Source organism: Schistocerca cancellata, chromosome 3 (assembly GCF_023864275.1).
Source record: "Schistocerca cancellata isolate TAMUIC-IGC-003103 chromosome 3, iqSchCanc2.1, whole genome shotgun sequence".
Lineage (NCBI taxonomy): Eukaryota > Metazoa > Arthropoda > Insecta > Orthoptera > Acrididae > Schistocerca > Schistocerca cancellata.
In genome coordinates, this window is record NC_064628.1 from 719,472,940 (window position 1) to 719,494,371 (window position 21,432).

General features: G+C 40.1%; 1 protein-coding gene across 4 annotated transcripts in view; it reads left to right on the forward strand.

The window, feature by feature from the left end:
* Nucleotides 1–21,432, forward strand: part of LOC126175734 (equilibrative nucleoside transporter 1) — a 187,488-nt gene that overhangs the window by 105,651 nt on the left and 60,405 nt on the right. For all 4 annotated transcript variants that reach the window (XM_049922684.1, XM_049922685.1, XM_049922682.1 and 1 more), the window contains exon 3: nucleotides 2,970–3,051. In XM_049922684.1, coding sequence (XP_049778641.1) covers nucleotides 2,970–3,051 — 82 coding nt within the window. The remainder of the gene's footprint in view (nucleotides 1–2,969; nucleotides 3,052–21,432) is intronic.

Sequence of the window (21,432 nt, forward strand, 5' to 3'; positions counted from 1 at the left end):
AGCGGTCTGAGAGACGGTCGATAGTAGTTAAGGGTTAACACACATAATCCCTTTATTGATAGTGGTGTTTTAGGTGTGTCATTTTTAGTACAGTATGGCGCTGTGTTTTTTCTTTGTTGACTCTTTCTTAACACCTTCTAAATGAGTGCTGCAACAAAGAGGAGGAAATTTGTGTCTTTTAATGTAAAATTAGAAGTATTGAAACAATTTGACAAAGGAGACACAATAAAAAACTCACTCTCGAATATGGTGTTGGTGAAGTTACTGCCGATGACTGGTTAAGAAACTGACTTAAATTGGAACAGTTTTCTTCAGAGAAATGCTCTGAAGAATCTCTTAACTAAAGGACTATAAAGAAGTCAGAGTTTGAAAAAACAAATTAGTCATTGTTCAGGGGTTTACATAACAAAGACAGAAAGGGGTCTGATTTCCGGCCCAATCTTACAGGAGAAAGCTTTGTTTTTTAGAAACCATCTACAGGAAGGAGATGACTGTTTTGTCTCTTGCATGGGCTGGCTTGACAATTCGGAATTTATTATAAAGTTTAAGAATACCACAACTAAAGAAAATTTATCTAATGAACAAATTTACAGCTGTGACAAAAGTGATATACATTTCAAAATGTTGCCAGCAAAAGTATTGCTTTATGAGAAGAAAAACGTGCTCCAGGGCGCATTAAAAGTAAAGAGCTACTCACAATTATAGCAACTTCAAATGCAACTGGAACCGCAAAGTAAAACTGATTGTAACTGGGAAGTCTGCCAAGCCAAGAGCAATCTAGTATATGACCATTTCAGCTCTTCCAGTTACCTACATGCATCAAAATAATGGGTGGCTGTATTTGGAAATCTTTAAGTCTTGGTTTTTGAACTTAGTTTTACTGGAGCACAAAAAAGTGTTTAAAAGAAAAGGGATTGCCATGCTAAGCTATTTTGGCAATAGATAACGGGTCCTCACATTCAAGTGCAGAAGAACTGCTGTGTGATGGGATCAGTGCCTTGTTTCACGCACCAGATGTTACCAGTTTGATACAGCCAACAGATCAGGGCATTCTGGAAAGTACGAAGGAAAAGTATCATCTGTGATTGCAACAATCAGTCTTCCATTGGGAAGACAATGAAAACATTGTAGGAGCTTTAAAGAAAGTGATTGTGAAGGACCCTGTGTTCTTGATTAGTGAGCCTTGGAGCGAAATAAAAGTCAGATACAGTTTCTCAGTCACAGAGAAAAATCCTATGAGGAAGTAGGCCTAACACAGAAACTGAAGATTTCGATAATGATGACAAGTATTTGTTGTGTGATTTGATCAGAAGGTTGCCACGCTGTGAAGAGGTGGAAAATGTGGAAATAACTCAGTGGTTAAATTCAGATGAACAGTTGGAAGTTACAGACTCTTCTATAATTGACATGCTTAACTCCTCAACCCACTGTAAGAGTGATGAGAATGATATGAGGCCGATACTGCACTGATGATGAGGCACACCGATGACTGTGCTGCACTTGAGCCCACAATGTACTAGGTGGAACAACAGCCTGAGCTGACACCCTGCTCTGCAGTAGCATGATATTGCCACACACAAACATTGCAAGTTCTCCAAACGAAAGACACTCCACCATTACTTCACAAAGTAAATTGTTAGCAGTTTAAAAATGGAGGCTTTATTCTGCCAATGTAAATGCTTATGTAAACACTTTGTTTAGTGAAGTTCATATTTTGACACCTGTGTTCTTTTTAACATAGTTTTATTTCTTTTTCCCATATAAGTTTTGAGAGTGCGAGTTTTCAGTAGTTCCAGGCAGTTCCAATCTCGTTCACCTCAAACTATCGAGATTGTACTACTGCCCTACTTTGAATTTTTTTAACGTCCTCCACCAAACATTTTTGGCAAGGATTCCATAACACACAGCAACACTCCAGCAGAGAACAGACAAGCCTATTTTAAGCAATTTCTTTAGTAGATTTGTTACATCTTCTTGGTGCTTTGCCAATAAAATACAATATTTCTTTTACCTTCTCCAAAATATTTTGTGTGTGATGGTTTGAATTTAAGTTATATGTAGTTGTAATCACTAGATATTTAGCTAAATTGACAGCCTTCAAATTTGTGTGATTTACTGTGTAACTCAAATTTAATGGCTTCATTTTAGCACTCATGTGGATGACCTCACTCTTGTCACTTCTTGTACCATTATTGCTAGGCTTAGATCTTATCTAAGTCATTTTGCTATTTGCATTTGCATCTTCTGATTACTGTATTAAATTGTAAATGACACCATCATCTGAGAACAATCAAAGAGTGCTGCTCAGGTTGTCTTCTAAGTAGTTTATACAGATTAGGAACAGCAGAGGGCCTATATCATTTCCTTGGGGAATGCCAGAGACTACTTCTGTTATACTGGATGACTTTAAAACTCATTCATAAAAACTTAATAAGCTTCCCTTAAAAAATTAATGAATTGTAGCTGATATCAGTTATAGCATGTAAATAGCAGGAAATAATAGAGCACAAAATAATAATCGAAACAGTCTCATAAGCTGAGTTGCTGATCAAGAAAATTTTTGGAAGGAATACTGGAAAATTACAGAATGGTTCCACTATTTGTGTTGTCCAAACTAGCTGATGGAAGAAACTGTAAAAGAGTTTGCCATTTATGGTCGCTTCCAGTGGTCATCATGTTAAGTTTCAGCTTTAAATGTGTGAATAGTATGTATGGATTATAATCAGAGCAAGAGTGCTTTCAAGTTCTAGCAGTTGTCTTACTCATATACAGAACAGTCATAATTGACAGCTTGCTTTGTTTTTCTGTAGTATGCTATTTCAATAAGTCTAACTAGTCTATCTGTAACATACTTGGAACTTTCATTTGGACTGTCATTTTCAGATTTTGAAATTTAAATTATAATGGCATGACAAAAATTAAGAAATGTGAACTGGTATTCATTAGAGGATTATTTTTGCATTGTACAGATTAAAGCTGGTATACCTAACGTTTGTTCTCCATGGAGTGGGGACACTTATGCCATGGAATATGTTCATCAATGCTAAATCTGTAAGTATGTTAAAAGTATATGTTTGCTTTCATTTCCATTGAAGGATTTCTTTAGACTGTGATGCTGTGAAATCTTACCTCATAAGAACAAAAACTTAGTAATTATTCCTTCAGGATTTATTTTATTCATATTTGTTACTATGTATTTATTAATATTTTTATTGCTTTGTTAGTTAACTGAGATCATTTGTATACAAGTATACGTGCTGTGAATTTTATTCTGATGGATGTCTGTACATCTGTTAATGCAAAGGAACAATAACCAACCATATTTACTTTATAATAACTTTGGGAGCATTGTGACAGTGAATGTAGTGGTAGAGAAAAGCCATCATTCATTCACATCTTTTTCTCAAGCTCCACATTCTCTTGAGTGGCCTCTTTCGCTAGAGAGATCTTATGGTAAAAGTATGCCTGTCTGTGGTTAAATTAAAGGTAGAGATTGCAGTACCATATGATGGTAAAACTACTGTTGAACAACAGAAGCTTCAGGAATAGCTAAAAGTCATCTTCTGCTCTGTAAATGAAAGGGAGAATGAGTGTAAATGTCTGCAGTGATAGTGTAAGAATACCCTGCATATGAAGTAATGGCCTACTTGGCCCAGATGCACACCTTTGCACTTTTTTAAAGCAACCTTTTTGTTTGAAGTGAATTGTACTGAAATGAATTTCTGTATGTCCACAAAAAGTTGAAGTAAGTGAAATAAATCACTTATACGTAACATTGGTGGCTCTTGGTGGAAAATATTTTCATCATAAATACAGTGCTGTTTCATTTCCCACACATTTTTGTGGCATGCCAGAAGAGTAGCAAGTTGCATATTTGGTTTTTTCTGTGTGCTTTTGTTTTTAAACTTTTAAATTACTTGTGTGGTTGTGTACTGAAGAGTTATATCTCACATTTAGTAACTTTGCAGTGTAGACTTCTTTAGTGCAAATGTCATGTGTTTTGAACAGCCTGGGACCTAGGAGTCAGCTCAGTCACACCATAGCCATCATTTGTGATACACAAGGAGAGTAGCAAGCTACATATTAAAGATCTGTATCTATATCTGTACTCTGCAAACCACCATGAGCTGCATGGCAGAGGGTATGTCCCATCATACCAGTTACTAGGGTGTCTTCCTGTTACATTCACGTGTGGAGTGTGGGAAGAATGGTTCTTTGAATGCCACTGTGTGTGCAGCAATTATTGTAATCTTATCCTCACAATCCCTATGTGAGCAATGGACAGTTAACAATCCACGATGGAATAATGACAACATTATGAAAAAGTTAGTTGCTGCTCACCATATAGCGGAGATGATGCTGATTCACTAGGCACAACAAAAAGACTGTCAAACAAGCAAGCTTTCAGCTGAAAAGGCCTTCATGGGAATTAGACAACTCTCTCTCTCTCTCTCTCTCTCTCTCTCTCTCTCTGCGGCTGCTGAGGACTGGTCTGGCCTCAGCAGCCAGAGATTGGTCGTGCATGTGTGATCTGCGTTTGTGTGTGTGTGTGTGTGTGTGTGTGTGTGTGTGTGTTGCTTAATTCTGATGACGGCCTTTAAGCAGAAAGCTTACTTGTTTGACCATCTTTCTGTTGTGTCTATGTGTGATTCATCATCTCCACTATATGGTGAGTAGTAACCATCCTATTCATAAGTAAAATATTTAGTTTTTTCTGCATGATTTTATAGTTTAATTCTTAAATTAGTAGTAGTAGAAGGATGAATAGAGTGTGTGCATGTTGTGTACTGGACACAGGAGATCTGGCTACAATCCGCGAACAGCTGAAGGCGGTGTTGGCTGCTGTCTGCCTTCTGCAGGCTACCACCTCATGGTGTAGTGGTGGCAGAGAGTGGTGCATCCCATGGGAAACCTCAGGTGTAGCTTGTTTCATCCACTGGCTCTGTTGTTTTCCAGAATAGCTGATGCCATCTGCATCAGCTACGTTGGAAAATAGCAGAGCCCTTGGACAAAACAGGCTATACGTGCAAGTGGACTAGTGCCTGGTCCTTTACCAGGGTGTGAGCAGGCATACAGGGAGATGGGTATTCTAGTTATTTGGAGATCTAATGTTAGACACCTTATGGAGCCTCTTAAGGAAATAGTGTGCAGGGCTGGAAAGAGATCCAAAGTGCACTTGGTATGTCTGCTGGGGGTGCCTTAACTGATATTTGTAGGAAGCCTTGTTGGTGGCTATTGAGGATGCGGGGTGTAGTCATGTGTGAGTTGTTACTAAAGTTAGCACCAGAGATGCTTATCACTTGGATTCTGAGGCCATCCTCAGTTTCATAGGAGATGCTGGTGAAAGCAGTGCAGGCTACTGGCCTCGCTTACAGGGCACAAGCAGAGTTCATGGTTTGCAGTATCGTACCCAGAATTGGTCGTGGTACTATGGTTTGAATCGACTGGAGGGTCTCAAGCAGAGGCTCCATAGATACTGTGAAGGTCTTGGTTGCAGATTTCTGGACCAGTGTTGGGGGATGGAGAATTGTAGGACTCCCTGTGATTGCAGTACACACATGGAGCAGCTACTCCAGTAGCAGAGAACATGTGAAATGCTCATGGGTTGTATTTTTTTTACACTAGGTGACATTTTGAGATCGTCTGATGAATTCTCGCCAGTTGATACACGATATGCAGTGTGTGAAATCAGATCATGTACAGTGTAGGGACAAAATAGTTTATAAACTGGGCATCCGCAGCTTTTGAAAAGCATGATGTTAGGTAGAATTCTGCTAACAGCTGGTAAAATTGTTGTTTAATAAAACACAACTAGTCTCATGGCCTAAAGTCGCATCATCAGGTGCATCCTACATAATAAAAAGCAAATTACAGTGTTAACACATTTCATAGATATTAAAATTAATAAAGAAATGTCTAAAATACACTCACAACATTAAAAGATCGCGGGCATACCAGTCTTTCTCATCAAAATTTACTAATCAGTGAAAGTTTTTAATGGGGCCAGATTGGCGATAAAAAATTGTCACTGCAAAAGTAGCAGACAAAGGAACGCTCTATTTTTTTGTAGAATACCATATCTGGGTGCAGTAGTTGAAAAAATTGGCAGATGTATGACACCTAAAAACAGTATTCCAGCATATTTTACTTTTTCAGATCTAGGTAGAAAACTCAGGCAGAAGGAAAAAGCTGTAGTAAATAAATATAATGAAGTGGGTGTATGCTACATCACAGACAATGATTGGTTAACAGTGCACTTATTCGAAGAGGGGCAGAGCACCACAAGCCCTTCAGAAAACTTAAAAATACTTAATTAAAAATGCCATATTTTGAATATGGTGGAATTAGATGAATTAAGGGCAAAGATTAAACAGATTTTAAATTGTGCCCAGGAGAAGTACATTGAGTAAGTAGATTGATAACAGGAAAGACCCACCATGGTGTAATAATAAATTTGGAAAATTCTGAGGACTGAGAGACTGTTGCACACTCAATTCAAAAAAGGATGTGGAAATGTTAACAGACAAAAATTGGTAGAAATTTGTGTGGCAGTAAAATGATTTTGCCACGAATCCCAAAAAATTCTGGTCCTACATAAAATCACTTAAGCTGGTCAAAGGCTTATTTTCAGTCACTCATTGACCAGTGTGGTGTGACAAAAGAAGACAGCAGAAGGAATGCTGAAATTTTAAATTTTGCATTTAAGAAATCATTCACATAGGAGGCTCTTAAAGACTTCGTTGTTTGACTATCACATAGACTTCTATATGGAAACATACTAATAGGCATCCCTGACATAGAGAAGCTACTACTGCATTGGGTTTTTAGCTTGCATTTATCATGAATGTCTCACCCATTGCAAAGTCCCATGTGACTGCTGTATATAAGAAGTGTAAGAGAGTGGACCTGCAAAATTACAGACATATATCCATTATATCAGTTTTATGCAGAATTCTTGAGCGCATTCAGATTTGAAGTATGATTCCTTAAGACAAAAGCTTCTGCACAAATCAGCATGGATTCAGAAAGCACGCCTCATGCATAACTCAGCTTACACTTTGCTTACATTATATCCTGCAAACCAGGGATTAAGGGCATCAGGCAGATTCCATGTTCTGGATTTCCGGCAAACATTCGACTGTTAACAGAGGCTTGAGCATATAAAATAGTTTCCTAGATATGTGAATGGCTTGAAGACTTTTTAAATGATAGAACCCAGTCTGGCATTCTTGATGGTGGGCATTAATCAGAAAGAATGGTCCAGGAGGATAGAGGATGACGTAGCCAGAATTTCTATTTGGTGTGTTGGATGTAGCTAGTTCTAAAGATAGAAAAATGTATATTAATGCAGAGGAACAAGGAAAAAATCCTGTAATGCTAGACTACAGTATTAGTCATATGCTGCTTGACACACTGATGTCAATTAAATATCTAGGCATAACATTGCAAAGTGATATGAAATGTAATTACCATGTAAGGGTGCTAGAAGGGAAGGAAAATGGTTGACTTTGGTTTATTGAAGAACTTCAGACGACATTCATTTTGTGAAATGCTACTGAGAAAATTTGGGGAACTGGCATTTGAAGTTGACTCCAGAAGGATTCTGCTGCCATCATCATACATTTTGCATGAAGACCGTGAAGACAAGATAAGAAAAATTAGGTCTTCTTTGGGGGGGGGGGGGGGGGGGCATATTGAAAGTTGCTTTTCCCTTGCTTCATTTGCAAGTGGAACATGAAAGGAAATGACAAGTAGTGGGTCAAGGTACCCTCTTCCATGCGCCGTATGGTGGCTTGCGGAGTATATTTGTAGATGTATGTGCTTTTTAATGTGTGCCTCCCATGAGAATTTCCCTTCTATTCTAAATCCCAGAAATCTGCTGCCTCTTCTCATCACCAATTACAGCACCACTGTAAGTAGAATTTCACCACTGACAACATTATGTGGAGAAACTGGCTTTTTCATTTTAATTACTTTGGTACCAAGTTTGTAACCTGAATTAGTAACAACCATTCTTACATCATCTGCTTTTAAACATTATTGGAGATATTTGATACACTTTATGAAAGTTGTAGGAATAGGTTAGGAAAGAAGAGATTCAAGGATGGACCACCACCGTACACAATGTGATAGTTTAAATTACCTTTTGCCTACAACCATGTAAATAAGAGTGACATTAAATACAGTAGTTGTACTCATATTTTCCAAGTCGGTAGTATTTGCCTTTGTCTGTACTTTAATTAAAATATTGTAAATAGTTACCCTGCTGAGAAATTAAATACTATAATAGTTACCCTGCTGAACACACAGAAAGATGCTGCTACTTTATACTGGGGTTGGCAAAAAAAGGGAAATACCAAGAACACAACACATTATTTTTTGTATTCTTGGTTGTAAAGGTTGTATGCAAGTGTGATGGTCCTGTGTTGCATTTAAGTACACTTTTATTACAGCATCACAACAAAGCCATGTTCAGCATCCAGCAGAGTAACAACTGAAATGATTGTTCTCAATCAGATATGAGTAACAGGATCAAAGTCTGTAGTGACAACGATCCAGTGATCACACGAGCACAAGTACACAGTCAGCATGTCTCAGGTGCACTATTGGTACAGTGGCACATGGTGTCCTGCGAAGGCCAAGTTGGAGAAAGCAGCAGTCTCCGACAGATGTTGGTGGTTGCCCAATGTGGAGTGCCATCCCTAGTGGCTGCTAGAGCAGTGTCATGGTGCAGTGCAGTGTAGGCCCATTGGAGTTGGCCACCACTTGACTCAGAGCTGAACGACCGTCTTTTTGCTGAAGGATGATCCCTAACTTAATGCACAGCAGGCAGACAAATACCTGCGAGTGCCTGATTGACATATGATCCACAGATGCAAGCTAGCTCCCTTGAGTGCAGTGTCGCCATTACTGTTGTGCACACTGCCTGTAGACAATGATGGTACCCATGTTGGCACCTGCTAGCATTAGCCTGTCAACAGATTGTAGTCAGTACAGTGTCCACAACTTAACAGTGTATTAGCTAGAGGTCTAAACAGTCTCCAAAGGAGTAGCATCTTCAATCCTGGAGCAGGCAGTAGACACAAGAAGAGAACACACAATATTTTGTAAGAATGAAACAACTGTGGTGCAACATACTTCTATGTTTAATTGCTTGTTTAATTGCTGGTTGTATGAAAATAAATTAAATTTGGTACAGGCATGTGAAATACCTTTTGTTGAATTAAAGAAAAGTATACATGCTAAGGAAAAAAGACGTACCATGGAGAATTTGTCCAAATGGGACAGAAATTGGTAGATTTGATGTACATATATAGACAAATAAATGATTACATTTCAGAAAAAAATGGGTAATTTATTCAAGGAAGTGAGCTTCACAAATTGAGCAAATCAGTATTGCATTGGTCCACCTCTGCCCCCTATGTAAGCAGTTATTTGGCTTGGCATTGATTGACAGAGTTGTTGGATGCCCTCCTGAGGGCTATCATTCCAGATTCTGTCCAATTGGTTGTAAGATCATCAAAATTCTGAATTGGTTGGAAGGCCCTGCCCATAATGCTTCAAACGTTCTCAGTTGGGGAGAGATGCAGTGAGCTTGCCAGCCAAGGTAGGGTTTGGCAAGCACAAAGATAAGCAATAGAAAGTCTCGCCTTGTGTGGCTGGGCATTATCTTGCTGAAATGTAAGTCCAGTTTGGCTTGCCATGAAGGACAACAAAAAGAGACAAGAAAGGGTGCTGCAGGTGACAACTAAATGAACTGCTATTGAAAGAAATGGCACCTCAGACCATCACTCCTGGTTGTTGGACCATATGGCTGGCTGCCTGGGGCATCTCCAGACACATCTTTGGCCTGGAATCTCATTTACTGCAGTAGATTTGTCTTTGGTATTGAGTCCTGCTTTGACCTGAGCCCTGATGACAAGCAAAGGTGTATCTGGAGACAGCAATGGGATACCAGCCTGATTGTCACCTGCCATACAGCCTGACATCCAGAAGTGATGATCTGAAGTGCCATTTTATTTCATAGCAGGACCCCTTTGGCTTTAAACCAGCAGTATGTCAGCAATAACCTACACACTGTTCTGTTGCCCTTCAAGACGAGCCATCCTGGGCTTACATTTCAGCAAGATAATGCCCATACGCATAGGGCAAGAATTTCTACTGCTTGTCTTTGTGCTTGCCAAACCCTACCTTGGCCAGCCAGGATGCTAGACCTCTTCCCAATGAGAATGTTTGGAGCACTCAGGAAGCCAATTGGACAGAATTTGGCACAATATCCCTCAACAGGACACCCAACAACTCTTAACAATCATTGCTGAGCTGAATAACTCTATGCATAAGAACCAGAGGTTGACCAACGTGTTAGTGAGGTGTTTAATTTATGAAGCTCTTTCTTTTGAATAAATCATCCAATTTTTCCAAAATTGTAATCATTTGTTTATCTGTACATATACATTGCATCTACTAATTTCCATCCCATTCGTATAATTCCTTCATGGTGATTCGTGTTGTTTCTCTTAGAGTGCACATCAACAAACTGTTCAATGTCTAGAGATAAAAAGGTATTTAATTTAGTCCTTAGAAGTTTCACATTTTTTGTACCAAATTTTAATTTATTGCAAATACTTGTATTTTCATGCAAAATTATAATTAAGACCGAACGAGGTGGCGCAGTGGTTAGACACTGGACTCGCATTCGGGAGGACGATAGTTCAATCCCGCGTCCGGCCATCCTGATTTAGATTTTCCGTGATTTCCCTAAATCACTCCAGGCAAATGCCGGGATGGTTCCTTTCAAAGGGCACGGCCAAATTCCTTCTCCGTTCTTCCCTGATCCGATGAGACCGATGACCTCGCTGTCTGGTCTCCTTCCCCAAAACAACCAACCAACCTATAATTAAGAATGAAAGGATGTTATTTTTGTTAAGAAATTATGATTGAGTGTTTGTTAATTATTAACACTTCCATTTGTTAATAAACGTTGAATTAAAAATGTAAAAGATAGGTATGCTACGAACAATATTATGAAAAGAACAGATTGCTACCCACCATACAGAGGACACATTGAGTCACAGACAGGCACAACAAAAAGACTGCTATACATTTTAGCTTCTTATCAAAAGACGTCCTCCTGCACACACACACACACACACACACACACACACACACACACACACACACACACACACAGCACCACAAAGCACAATTCGTGTGCACAACCATTATCTCTGGCTGCTCTGACCAGACTGAGTTGTAACAGCACATGATGGGGGCAGCAGCCCAGTGGTGGGGGTAAGGAACAGTCTTGGGGCAGGAAGGGGGGGGGGGATAGCAGGGTGGGAGGAGTGTAGCACTTTCGTGGAAATTTGCAGGGATACGGTGGGAACAGGATAGGGCCGCTAGGTGCAGTCAGATGATTTGGGAGGGGGAGTGGAAAAGTAGAGAAGGGGAAAAGGGCTAGAGGGTGCGATGTGTTATGCTGCAGTGAGAGCTGGAAAGCTAAGAGGAGGACAAGGACTAATAAAGGTTGAGGTCAGGATTGTAACGGAAACATATGATATATTGCAGGGAGAGTTCCCGCCTGCACATTTCAGAAAAGCTGCGTTGGTTGGAAGGATCTAGATGGCACAGGCTACAAAGCAGTCATTGAAGTGAAGCACGATGGTGTTTGGCACCATGTTCAACAACTGTATGATCCAGCTGTTTCTTGTCCAGTTTGTCAGTGGCCATTCATGTGGTCAGACTGCTTGTTGGTTGTCAAGCCCATGTAGAAAGTAACACAGTTGTTGTAGCTTAGTTTGCAGATCACATGACTGCTTTCACAGGTAGCTTTGTCTTTGATGTGATAGTGGATGCCTGTGACGGAGCTGGAGTAGGAGGTGGTGGTGGTGGTGGAGGAGGAGGAGGAGGGGGGGGATGTGTGGGGCAGGTCGTGGACCTAGCTATATTAGAGAAATATGAGGCAAGGGGTTGGGGACAGTGGTGAAGTTGGGATGGACAAGGACATTGCGTAGGTTTTGGTGGGCAGTGGAATACCACGTTGGGAGCGGTACGAAGGCTAGTGGGTAGGATATTCCTCATTTCAGGGCACGGTGAGAGGTAGTCGAAACCTATTAGAGAATTTGATCCAGTTGCCCCAGTCACTGGTGGTACTGAGGAGGTAACTGGCCAATCTAACCTGCCCTGCAATTTTTTTATACAGAAAGAATACAACAAAAAATAAATTGTCAAAATTTTAGCTGGTAAGACAAACTGAAAGTATTTAAAAAGAAATGTTATATGGAAAAGAAAGCCTTAAAGGAGATGACGTTAACAGGTAATACTATAGAGAAATTCATAGCTGACAGGAAGGCGAAGCTTCTTGTCCCCTAAAAGGCTGCATATTAAGTCAGTCAGCTTTTGTGCAGACCAGAAGAAAAAGAGACGGAGTCACTTGTGCAGTCAATGAATGCTATGAGACATGTTTATACAACAATGCCTTTGATAAATTAAAGGTATTAAAATCCATGGAGAAGAAATAAAAACTTTGAGGTTCACTGATGACATTGTAATTCTGTCAGAGACAGCAAAGGACTTGGAAGAGCAGTTTAATGGAATGGACAGTGTCTTGAAAGGAGGGTATAAGATGAACATCAACAAAAGCAAAGCGAAGATAATGGAATGTAGTCGAATTAAGTCGGGTGATGCTGAGGGAATTAGATTAGGAAATGAGACACTTAAAGTAGTAAAGGAGTTTTGCTATTTGGGGAGCAAAATAACTGATGATGGTCGAAGTAGGGAGGATATAAAATGTAGACTGGCAATGGCAAGGAAAGCGTTTCTGAAGAAGAGAAATTTATTTACATTGAGTATTGATTTAAGTGTGAGGAAGTCGTTTCTGAAAGTATTTGTATTGAGTGTAGCCATGTATGGAAGTGAAACATGGACGATAAATAGTTTAGACAAGAAGAGAATAGAAGCTTTCGAAATGTGGTGCTACAGAAGAATGCTAAAGATTAGATGGGTAGATCACATAACTAATGAGGAGGTATTGAATAGAATTGGGGAGAAGAGGAGTTTGTGGCACAACTTGACTAGAAGAAGGGATTGGTTGGTAGGATACGTTCTGAGGCATCAAGGGATCACCAATTTAGTACTGGAGGGCAGGGTGGAGGGTAAAAATCGTAGAGGGAGACAAAGAGATGAATACACTAAGCAGATTCAGAAGGATGTAGGCCGCAGTAGGTACTGGGAGATGAAGCTTGCACAGGATAGAGTAGCATGGAGAGCTGCATCAAACCAGTCTCGGGACTGAAGACCATAACAACAACATACAGAAAATACTTCATTGGTTTGTTGGATAGTTGGCTGGAATATAACGACACCTCTGTCTTTAGGAGGGGGAAAAAACTGTTAATATAATTTTGATTCCATCTGGAATTAATAATGTGATTCAGTCTCTTAATAAAAAATTTCAGCAATGTAAATCAATTTTTCAGATAATTGTTGGGCAATATAATTTCTGTTAGTTGTTTGTCATTTTAGGTTTATCAGCAGAACAGTATTGTTAAACTTCAGTCATTCCTGAGTTGTCAGTTTGCATCATCACATTTTACGAATTTGTCGAGATGCCTGGTGTGCAGCACAATAAGCAGAATAATGGCCACAGCCATTTCTTACTCCATTCCACTTCTGTCTCTATAAAAACAGTAATTACTCTGAAGTTCCAGAAAGCATTAATTTTTCTTGTATTAGGTGTGCCAGATGTATGGAAAATATTTTTTATTGTCATCCAGTAGGACACTTCACATTATTATGATGACTACAGGGACTAAACAAGGAACTATTCCATTGTTAGCAAAATACACATTATTAAAAAATTATCATAAGAACTGTGCTACAGGAACTGTTATAAAATATTTAATGTCAACAAATTAAATTCCCAATTGATGGAACTCATCTGTAATATAACATCATACACTGTCTTCATTTTCTTTCCTCTACTAGTTACATGTGTAATAATTACTTCTGCAGCAGTTTAGATGTCAATATGAACTGCAAGTTATTCAAAACGTTAAAGATTTGAGACATTTGTGGTATAATTTAAGTGCTCAAAATCCGTGTATGTGTTCTTTGGACTTTCGTGCTACGTTGCACTACGTCCTCTTGTTATGGCTGTATCTGCTTATTCTCTGATATGCGCATTAAGCAGGAAGGGCTGTACAAACTGCTGTTACAAGCAGTTCTTTGTGTGTCAAAAATGTGTAATTTTAAAATGTTTAAAAAGAAGTACTTGCAGTGCGCCTTAGCAGATAAAATTCTGATAGAACATTTCTTTTGGTGTATTCTCCATATGTGAAAAATTTCAGGGTGTGTTTTGACATGTCAGATTGGACCATTCCCTTGTGAGTCATGAAGGGAATGCTCCTTTGGGGATGGACGGTTGGTACGTGGGAGCTGGTAGGTGACTGGAGAGACAAGGTGTGGGAGGTTGGGTGGATAATTTCAGTCTGTGAAAGGCACAGTAAGATGCTTGGTATATTTGGAGAGGACTGCTTGTCAGTTGCAGATACTGTGACCATTAGTGGCTAGGTTTTAGGGAAGGGTCTTCTTGGTATGTAGCAGGTGGCAGCTGTTGAAGTGGCTTGATGCGTTGTGGAGGACCCGGTGAAGTGAATGAGGGAGAAGGTGTTGAGGTTCTGGAGGAATGTGGGTAGGGTGCCCTCACCCTCAGTTCAGATCATGAAGCTGTCACAGTAAATCTGAACCAGGTGAAGTGTTTGGGATTCTTGGTGCTTAGGAAGCATTCCTTGAGATGGCCCAAGAATAGGTTAGAATAGGCTGATGCCATGTGGATACCACAGATTTGTTTATTGGTGAATGTGTAGGAAGGAGGTTGTAGGTTTGGAATCAGTCATTCATTGTGTTAAGTAGCAACAAGGCCATGGACACTGGGAATGTTCTGAAGAGGGAGACAGCATCAACAGTGATGAGCTGGACACCCTGCGGTGAAAGAACAGGAACTGTGGAGAGTTGATTGAGAAAACAGTTGGTGTCTTTTATATGGGAGGATAGGGTATGAATAAAAAGCTGGAGGTGTTAAGTGCATGAGAGCAGAGGTTCTCTCAGTATGTGTGTGGGGGCGGGGGGTTCAGACTAACCAGCCACAATGGGGTGTGGTTGTGTTTATAGACCTTAGGAAGCATCTAGAAGGTAGGAGTGTGGATGAGTAGTAGGGTTGAGTAAAGAGATGGACGCAAAGGAGAGGTTCTGGACTGGGCCTAAGGACTTGAGGACGCACTGAAGATCCTTTGAATTTCTGGAAAGGGGTCACTGAGGCAGGGTTTGTAGATGGATGAATATGACAGTGGGCTGAGTCCCTCCACCAGGTAATCCCTGCAGTTCAAAATCACAGTGGTGGAGCCTTTGTCAGCAGGTAGGATTATAAGGTCTGGATCAGTTTTTAGGTGGTGGATTGCAGTTATTTCTACAGATGTAATGTTGATTGCTATGTTGAAAAATTTGAGGAACAATGTTGAGGCAAAGTCTGATGTTAAGTAATGCTTGAATGTTAACAAGAGGTGATAAGGGGGCAGTGGGAGTGGAACTTGGTAATGAGGAGGGGTGAACTGAGTCAGTGAGGGTTCAGTGTTTGTCTTGGGTTGGGTTTGATTGCTAGGGTTGGTGGCAGAAAAGTGTTTCCACTGTAGGAACTGGGAGAAGGAGAGAAGGTCTTCTAACAATTCTGGCACGACTGAATTTGGGAGTGGGTCAAAAGGTAAGGTCTTTGAAAAAGACTGATGCTTCTGTGGGTCTAAGGCTGTTGGGGAAGACATTCATGACTGTGCTTCAGGTCTCTTTAGGGTCTGGGTTCTGTATAATGGTGGGAGTGAGTTCCTGAGTGTGTGGTAAATGTGGTAGGTCTGCGAGGCAGGGTTTGTCAGCCGTGAGGGGATCTGGGGGAGGTTTGGAGGCTCATGTAGAGGTGATGGATAGTGGTAGCTCAAGGTGGGAATAGGAACTGAACAGGTTGGTGAGTTTTTTGAGGTGTGTTCCTGGAGAACAAGAGTTCCAGTGCGAGAGCAGGGATGCAGGAATTGGAGATTTGCAGAGCAAGAGAATTTTATACATGGAGAGGAGGTATTGCAAGGAGGTTTGGGCCTGATTTACATGGTTTTGCACAACTAGATTGGTGAGGGCTATGGACTGACAGAATTTGAACAGATAGAATCATTGTGAAAGGAGGGGCTGCAGCCGGAGATGTATAATTTATGGTCAAGCTGTTTGAAGGGATTCCATAAGCTAGAGATAGGGAAACTTTCCTATATTGGCACAGATGGAAGGAGCAAGGATTCATAGTGGAGGATAAAAAACGTGTGAAAATACGTGGGAAAAACTTGTAACAATACATAAAATATGTAGAATTATGTGGGGAAATATCACAAAAAAGACTGAACGGATGAACTGTAGGAGAAAAGGTGAAATCTGAGGGAGTACGCCAGTAGTGAAAAGCAAAAACAAACTAAAAATGATGTGAAAACACAATGAAATCAAAGAGAAAATTAAATGGAAAGATGGTAATAGTGGGATGCAGATCACTGGGTGGATGTGTCTGACGAGAGGGAATAGCAGGTGTAAATTGATTTAGTGAGGTTAATATTTACATGCTGCAATAAGGGGGGAGAGGGGGGTGAGGTGCATGAAGGGAGGGGGGGGGTTTAGTGATGTTAAAGTTGAACAAGTTTTTGTGGCACATGAAGATACAGAAAATACGTGCAAAACTATGTGAGAGTGAGGGCCGACTTGTGATGAATTTGAAGATCTAGGATTGATTATATTGACGGGAAGAATGTGACACCAGATGCTGCACCAACAATCTAGTATGCTGTTAGTGATATTTAAACTGATGACCTTCTTATTTAAATCACATTACACTGCGCACTTGACTGCCAATGAATTTGTTAAGTAACTACAATTGTTTGTTACTTAACAGCACTGAGAAATCTTCAGATGCTATCTTTTCAAAGTTGAAGAAAATCAAAGAGGACAGACAAAAATTACACACACACGTCAGAATTGTTGTCAATGTCAGTGGTTGAATTTTGGTGAGTGGATCATGCCACCTGTACATCCCATGCCAATTTCTTCAGGGCTTTTTGTCGAATAATAAGTGTAATTATGCAAACAGGGACATACTCACATTTTTGTAGAAATTCAGGTGCAGACCAACTACTTAAAACCTTACAGGCTTTAGAATACTGAGGGCAAACTGCCATGGTATAGTTACAAAAAGCAAGAAGAAATCATGGCAGGGAAACCTGACCGCCATAAATTGTCCCAGTACAGCTTCTACAGTGTGGAGACCCATCGGGAGGATTCTAGAGGGGCAAGGTGCCCTATCAGGGCTAAATAACGAATGGCACACTCAGGACCACCAATGGAGATAGGACTCACACCATGGCAAAGAATTTCATCTCAGTTAATGAACCTGTTGCCATTGAGGGGTTGTGACTTAAAATTCACCAATAATAAAACATCTGTTTCTTGATGTGGGTGTTGGCTTTGGCTTTTTTTGGCACACGACTAGGCCATGACCATATCCTTTACAGTATGTTCCAGTTCTGTGAACCTAGCATAGTGTTGCCACTCCCTGGTTGTGTAAAAAAGACATGGCACCAGTTGACCAGGCTCTTATAAATCAGACAACTCATTAGTCATTTCTCAGTACAGGTTCATGAGAGCCATTCTACCATTGATAATCGAACCATTCTGGAGACAGCTGTATGACAAGCCTTCCAACATAATAGTTATTGAGGACACCATCTCCTCACACAGTTCCATGCATGGTGCTTACAGTTAATGAGTTTCCTTATGCTCCTTCCTTTCCTCATATTACTAAAGGCATAAAGTACAATTCAACCGAGAAAACTTATAAATTAAGAGGCAGAATGTTCTAGGCTTATAGATAGAAAGTTGGTGTCATGCAGTGTGCTTGAGAACTGTGTCCTCCAAAGTTCCATTTAGTATGATTGTGCTTGTAAAAACTATAAATAATATTACATATGAAGTAAATACTCCTCTTTTTCTTCTGAAAGACTTCTCAATTTTTAGATGTTCTTACATCAGGCACAACCATCTGCAAATCTTGAGTGAGAGAAGATTATAAGAGTGGGAAGATCTGAGGGTTTTTGATTTTTCAGTTGAGAAACTTATCAATATTCTTTTATTTAGTGTGTGTGTGTGTGTGTGTGTGTGTGTGTGTTCCATTTTTAATTTCTTTGAAGGGCCTGATTTTAAATTTTAAAGACTGGGTAAAACTTTTACATGTAAAATTTTATGAAAATCCTGTATGGGTGCCACACTTGAGGAACCTGAAAGCAGGATTTCTCCTAGCACATGGTATTTTAAAATGTTTTTGACATTTGTATTGAGGAGCAGACAAAACTGGCGTGCGTCACTTTATAGAACCATTTTACAATACTATCTTAGCCTTGTATCTGTGTTTTCTCAGAACATTATATTTATTAGGATATGAAGATGCATAATAGGGCAGTTACGAATATCCTTTTAGCCAATGCTGATGATTTACCAATTTCCATCACTCAGGGGCAGCAAGTATACAAAGTATGCTCACAGTGCATTCGCCAGCATACTATACTTTTTGAACAGCCGATTAATAATAGCATAAAATCCTCAGACAGCTTCAAGCATGAGTCTTCTGGGGACATATTTCTGTTTTTGTTTGGTCCTCTCTCTCTCTCTCTCTCTCTCTCTCTCTCTCTCTCTCTCTCTCTCTCTCTCTCTCTCTCTCTCTCTGATTTAAAGTCTGTGACATCAGATAATTCTATACAAGAAAACATTAACCCTCAGTGTGGTGTTTTAAGTATACACTGTTTTTAATGTTTTTAGTAGTTATTAATATGAGGGCAAAATAATAAATAAAGGTTTTTTCTTTGGTCCAAAAGTTAACAGCTCTGACTCAGTGATGACATATCGTAACCATATTGTTTTTGTTTATGCTGTATTGTGTTAGCTGTGTTGGTTCAGTGAGTAACACTGTTTGTAGTGATTTAGGAGCATTTAATTGTCAGTGCCCCATTGTCCATAAGCACCTTGGAAGAAATGGAGGAGTGATTCATTTTGTGTATTCTGATGAGACCAAAGCTGTGTAGACTACTTGCAGACTGCACCTGCAGTACAGTTATCACTGTCTTAGTGGGTGAAAAATTTATAAGTGGATAAAACACTTTACACGTCGATGTCTATCTGTCTGTGATGACGGTTCCCTTAGTTTCTCCACTTTGAATGAGTAGGAGCATCAAGGCAGCTGAGTGAATGATTTGTGATTATCATCTTGCGAGAGATGATGGCATTCTACTCGTAGTTGAACACAGCCACAGTTCAGCACCTGCAGTTGTCCACTGATCTCTAAACACATATGTGCTCATTGGGTACCACATCAACTGACAGACAAATACAAAGTGGGGCATTTGGAAGTATAGAAATCACCTTTAAGGCATTTTGAAGAGGAAGGAGGAGATTTTCTCTGTTATATAGTGACCGTCCATGAGATGTGGGTTCATCACTATGAATGACACAGTAAGCGATAGAGCATGATGTGGAAACATCTGTCTCTGCCTACAGCAAGAAATTTCAGAAGCTGAGCTTCTGCAGGAAAATTGATGATGACAGTGTTTTGGGACATGGAGGGTGCACTGCTGATTCAGGTCAAACTGTGAACAGTGACAGCTCTTATGAGTCCCAAAGTCAAAATGAAGAGGACAGGAAGTCTTACAAAAGTTGTGATTGGCTTCAGAATAATGCTTACTATAATTCTGCTGGAAGAATAGTCCATTGAATTCAAAATCTTTGCTTTGACTTCATGGAGCACCCACAGTGCGGTCCTACTCCAAATGATTTTTCACCTTTTTGGTCTGATAAAGGAAAACATGCGAGGCCAAGTTTTCATTGGATCAGAATGTTGTGGAGGTGGTGCAAGAATGGATATTCATGATGCTACAAAGCTGCTTCCATGGTGGAATTTGACAGATTGTTAAGAGATGGACCAAGTGTATAAAGGCTGAGGAAGATTGTATAGAGAAATGATGTTATTTGTTTTTGTTGTTGTTGTTGTTGTTGTTGTACTCAGTCTGAAAACTAGTTTAATGCAGCTCTCCATGCAACTCTGTCATCTGCCAGGCTCTTCATCTCTGCATAACAGCAGCAGTCTACATCCATTTGAACTTGCCTACTGTATGCATCCCTTGGTCATCCTCTAAACTAGTTACCTCTCAAGCTTTCCTGCATTACCAAACTACTGATTTATTCATGCCTCATGATGTGTGCTATCAATTGATCCTTTTTTAGTTAAGTTGTGCTATAAATTTGTATTTCCCTGATTAGTTACTTGATATGTCCATCTAATCTTGAACATTCTTTTGTAGTACAGGGATGGTTTGAAAAGTTCTCAGAAAGGAATAGAAAAAAAGTACTTACATCACTGAAACTTTTTTTTATTTTTCAATGTAGTCTCCTTGTAGATTAATGCACTTGGTCTAGTGATTTTCCAGTGCCTTGATCCCACCTTGAAAATGAGTTTCCTCCAGGCCTGCAAAATAGTTGTCAACTCTGGCTATCAGTTCTTCGTTTAAAGTGACTCTTCGTCCACCAAGAAAAATTTTCAGTTTTGGGAAGAGATGGAAGTGTGACAGAGCCATATCCTGTGAATAAGACGGGTGGGGCAACAATTCATACCTTAGTTTGCGTAAAAATCAAACAATGGAAAATCCTGGATGGAATGTAACAATACCAGAGACAGTTGCTACTCACCATATAGTGGAGATACTGAGTCGCGATAGGCACAACCCTCCAAAACTCCCTCTCACCACCACACAGAACCCAGAACCTAAACAGACCCGCAACACAGTTATGAACCTTTCCTCCTGAAGCCTTAGTCCCACAGAAATAGCAGTTCTTTCCAAAGGCCTCACTTTTTGCCCCACTCCCAAAGTCACCCATGCAGGACTAGTTAAAGACCTTCTCTCCTTCTCCCGATCCATACAGTGGAAACACTTTTTTGCCACCAACCCGACCAATCAGACTCAACCAAAGACCAATATTGAACCTTGCCTAACTCAGTTCACTCCTCCATCCAACCAAGATCCACCCCCACTGCCTCCAAGCCACCCCCTGTTAACTTTCCAGAATTTCTTAACCTCGAACCTTGCCTCAATATCATTCCCCAAATCCCTCAACATGCAAACTAACCTTACATCTGCAGAAAGAACCGCAGCCCACCATCTAAAAACTGATACTGATCTTATAATCCTACCTGCTGACAAAGGCTCCACTACTGTTGTTTCGAACAGCAAGGATTATATAGCAGAAGGACTCAGTCAACTGTTAGATACTTCCACCTACAAACCATGCCACAGTGATCCCATTCCAGTAATC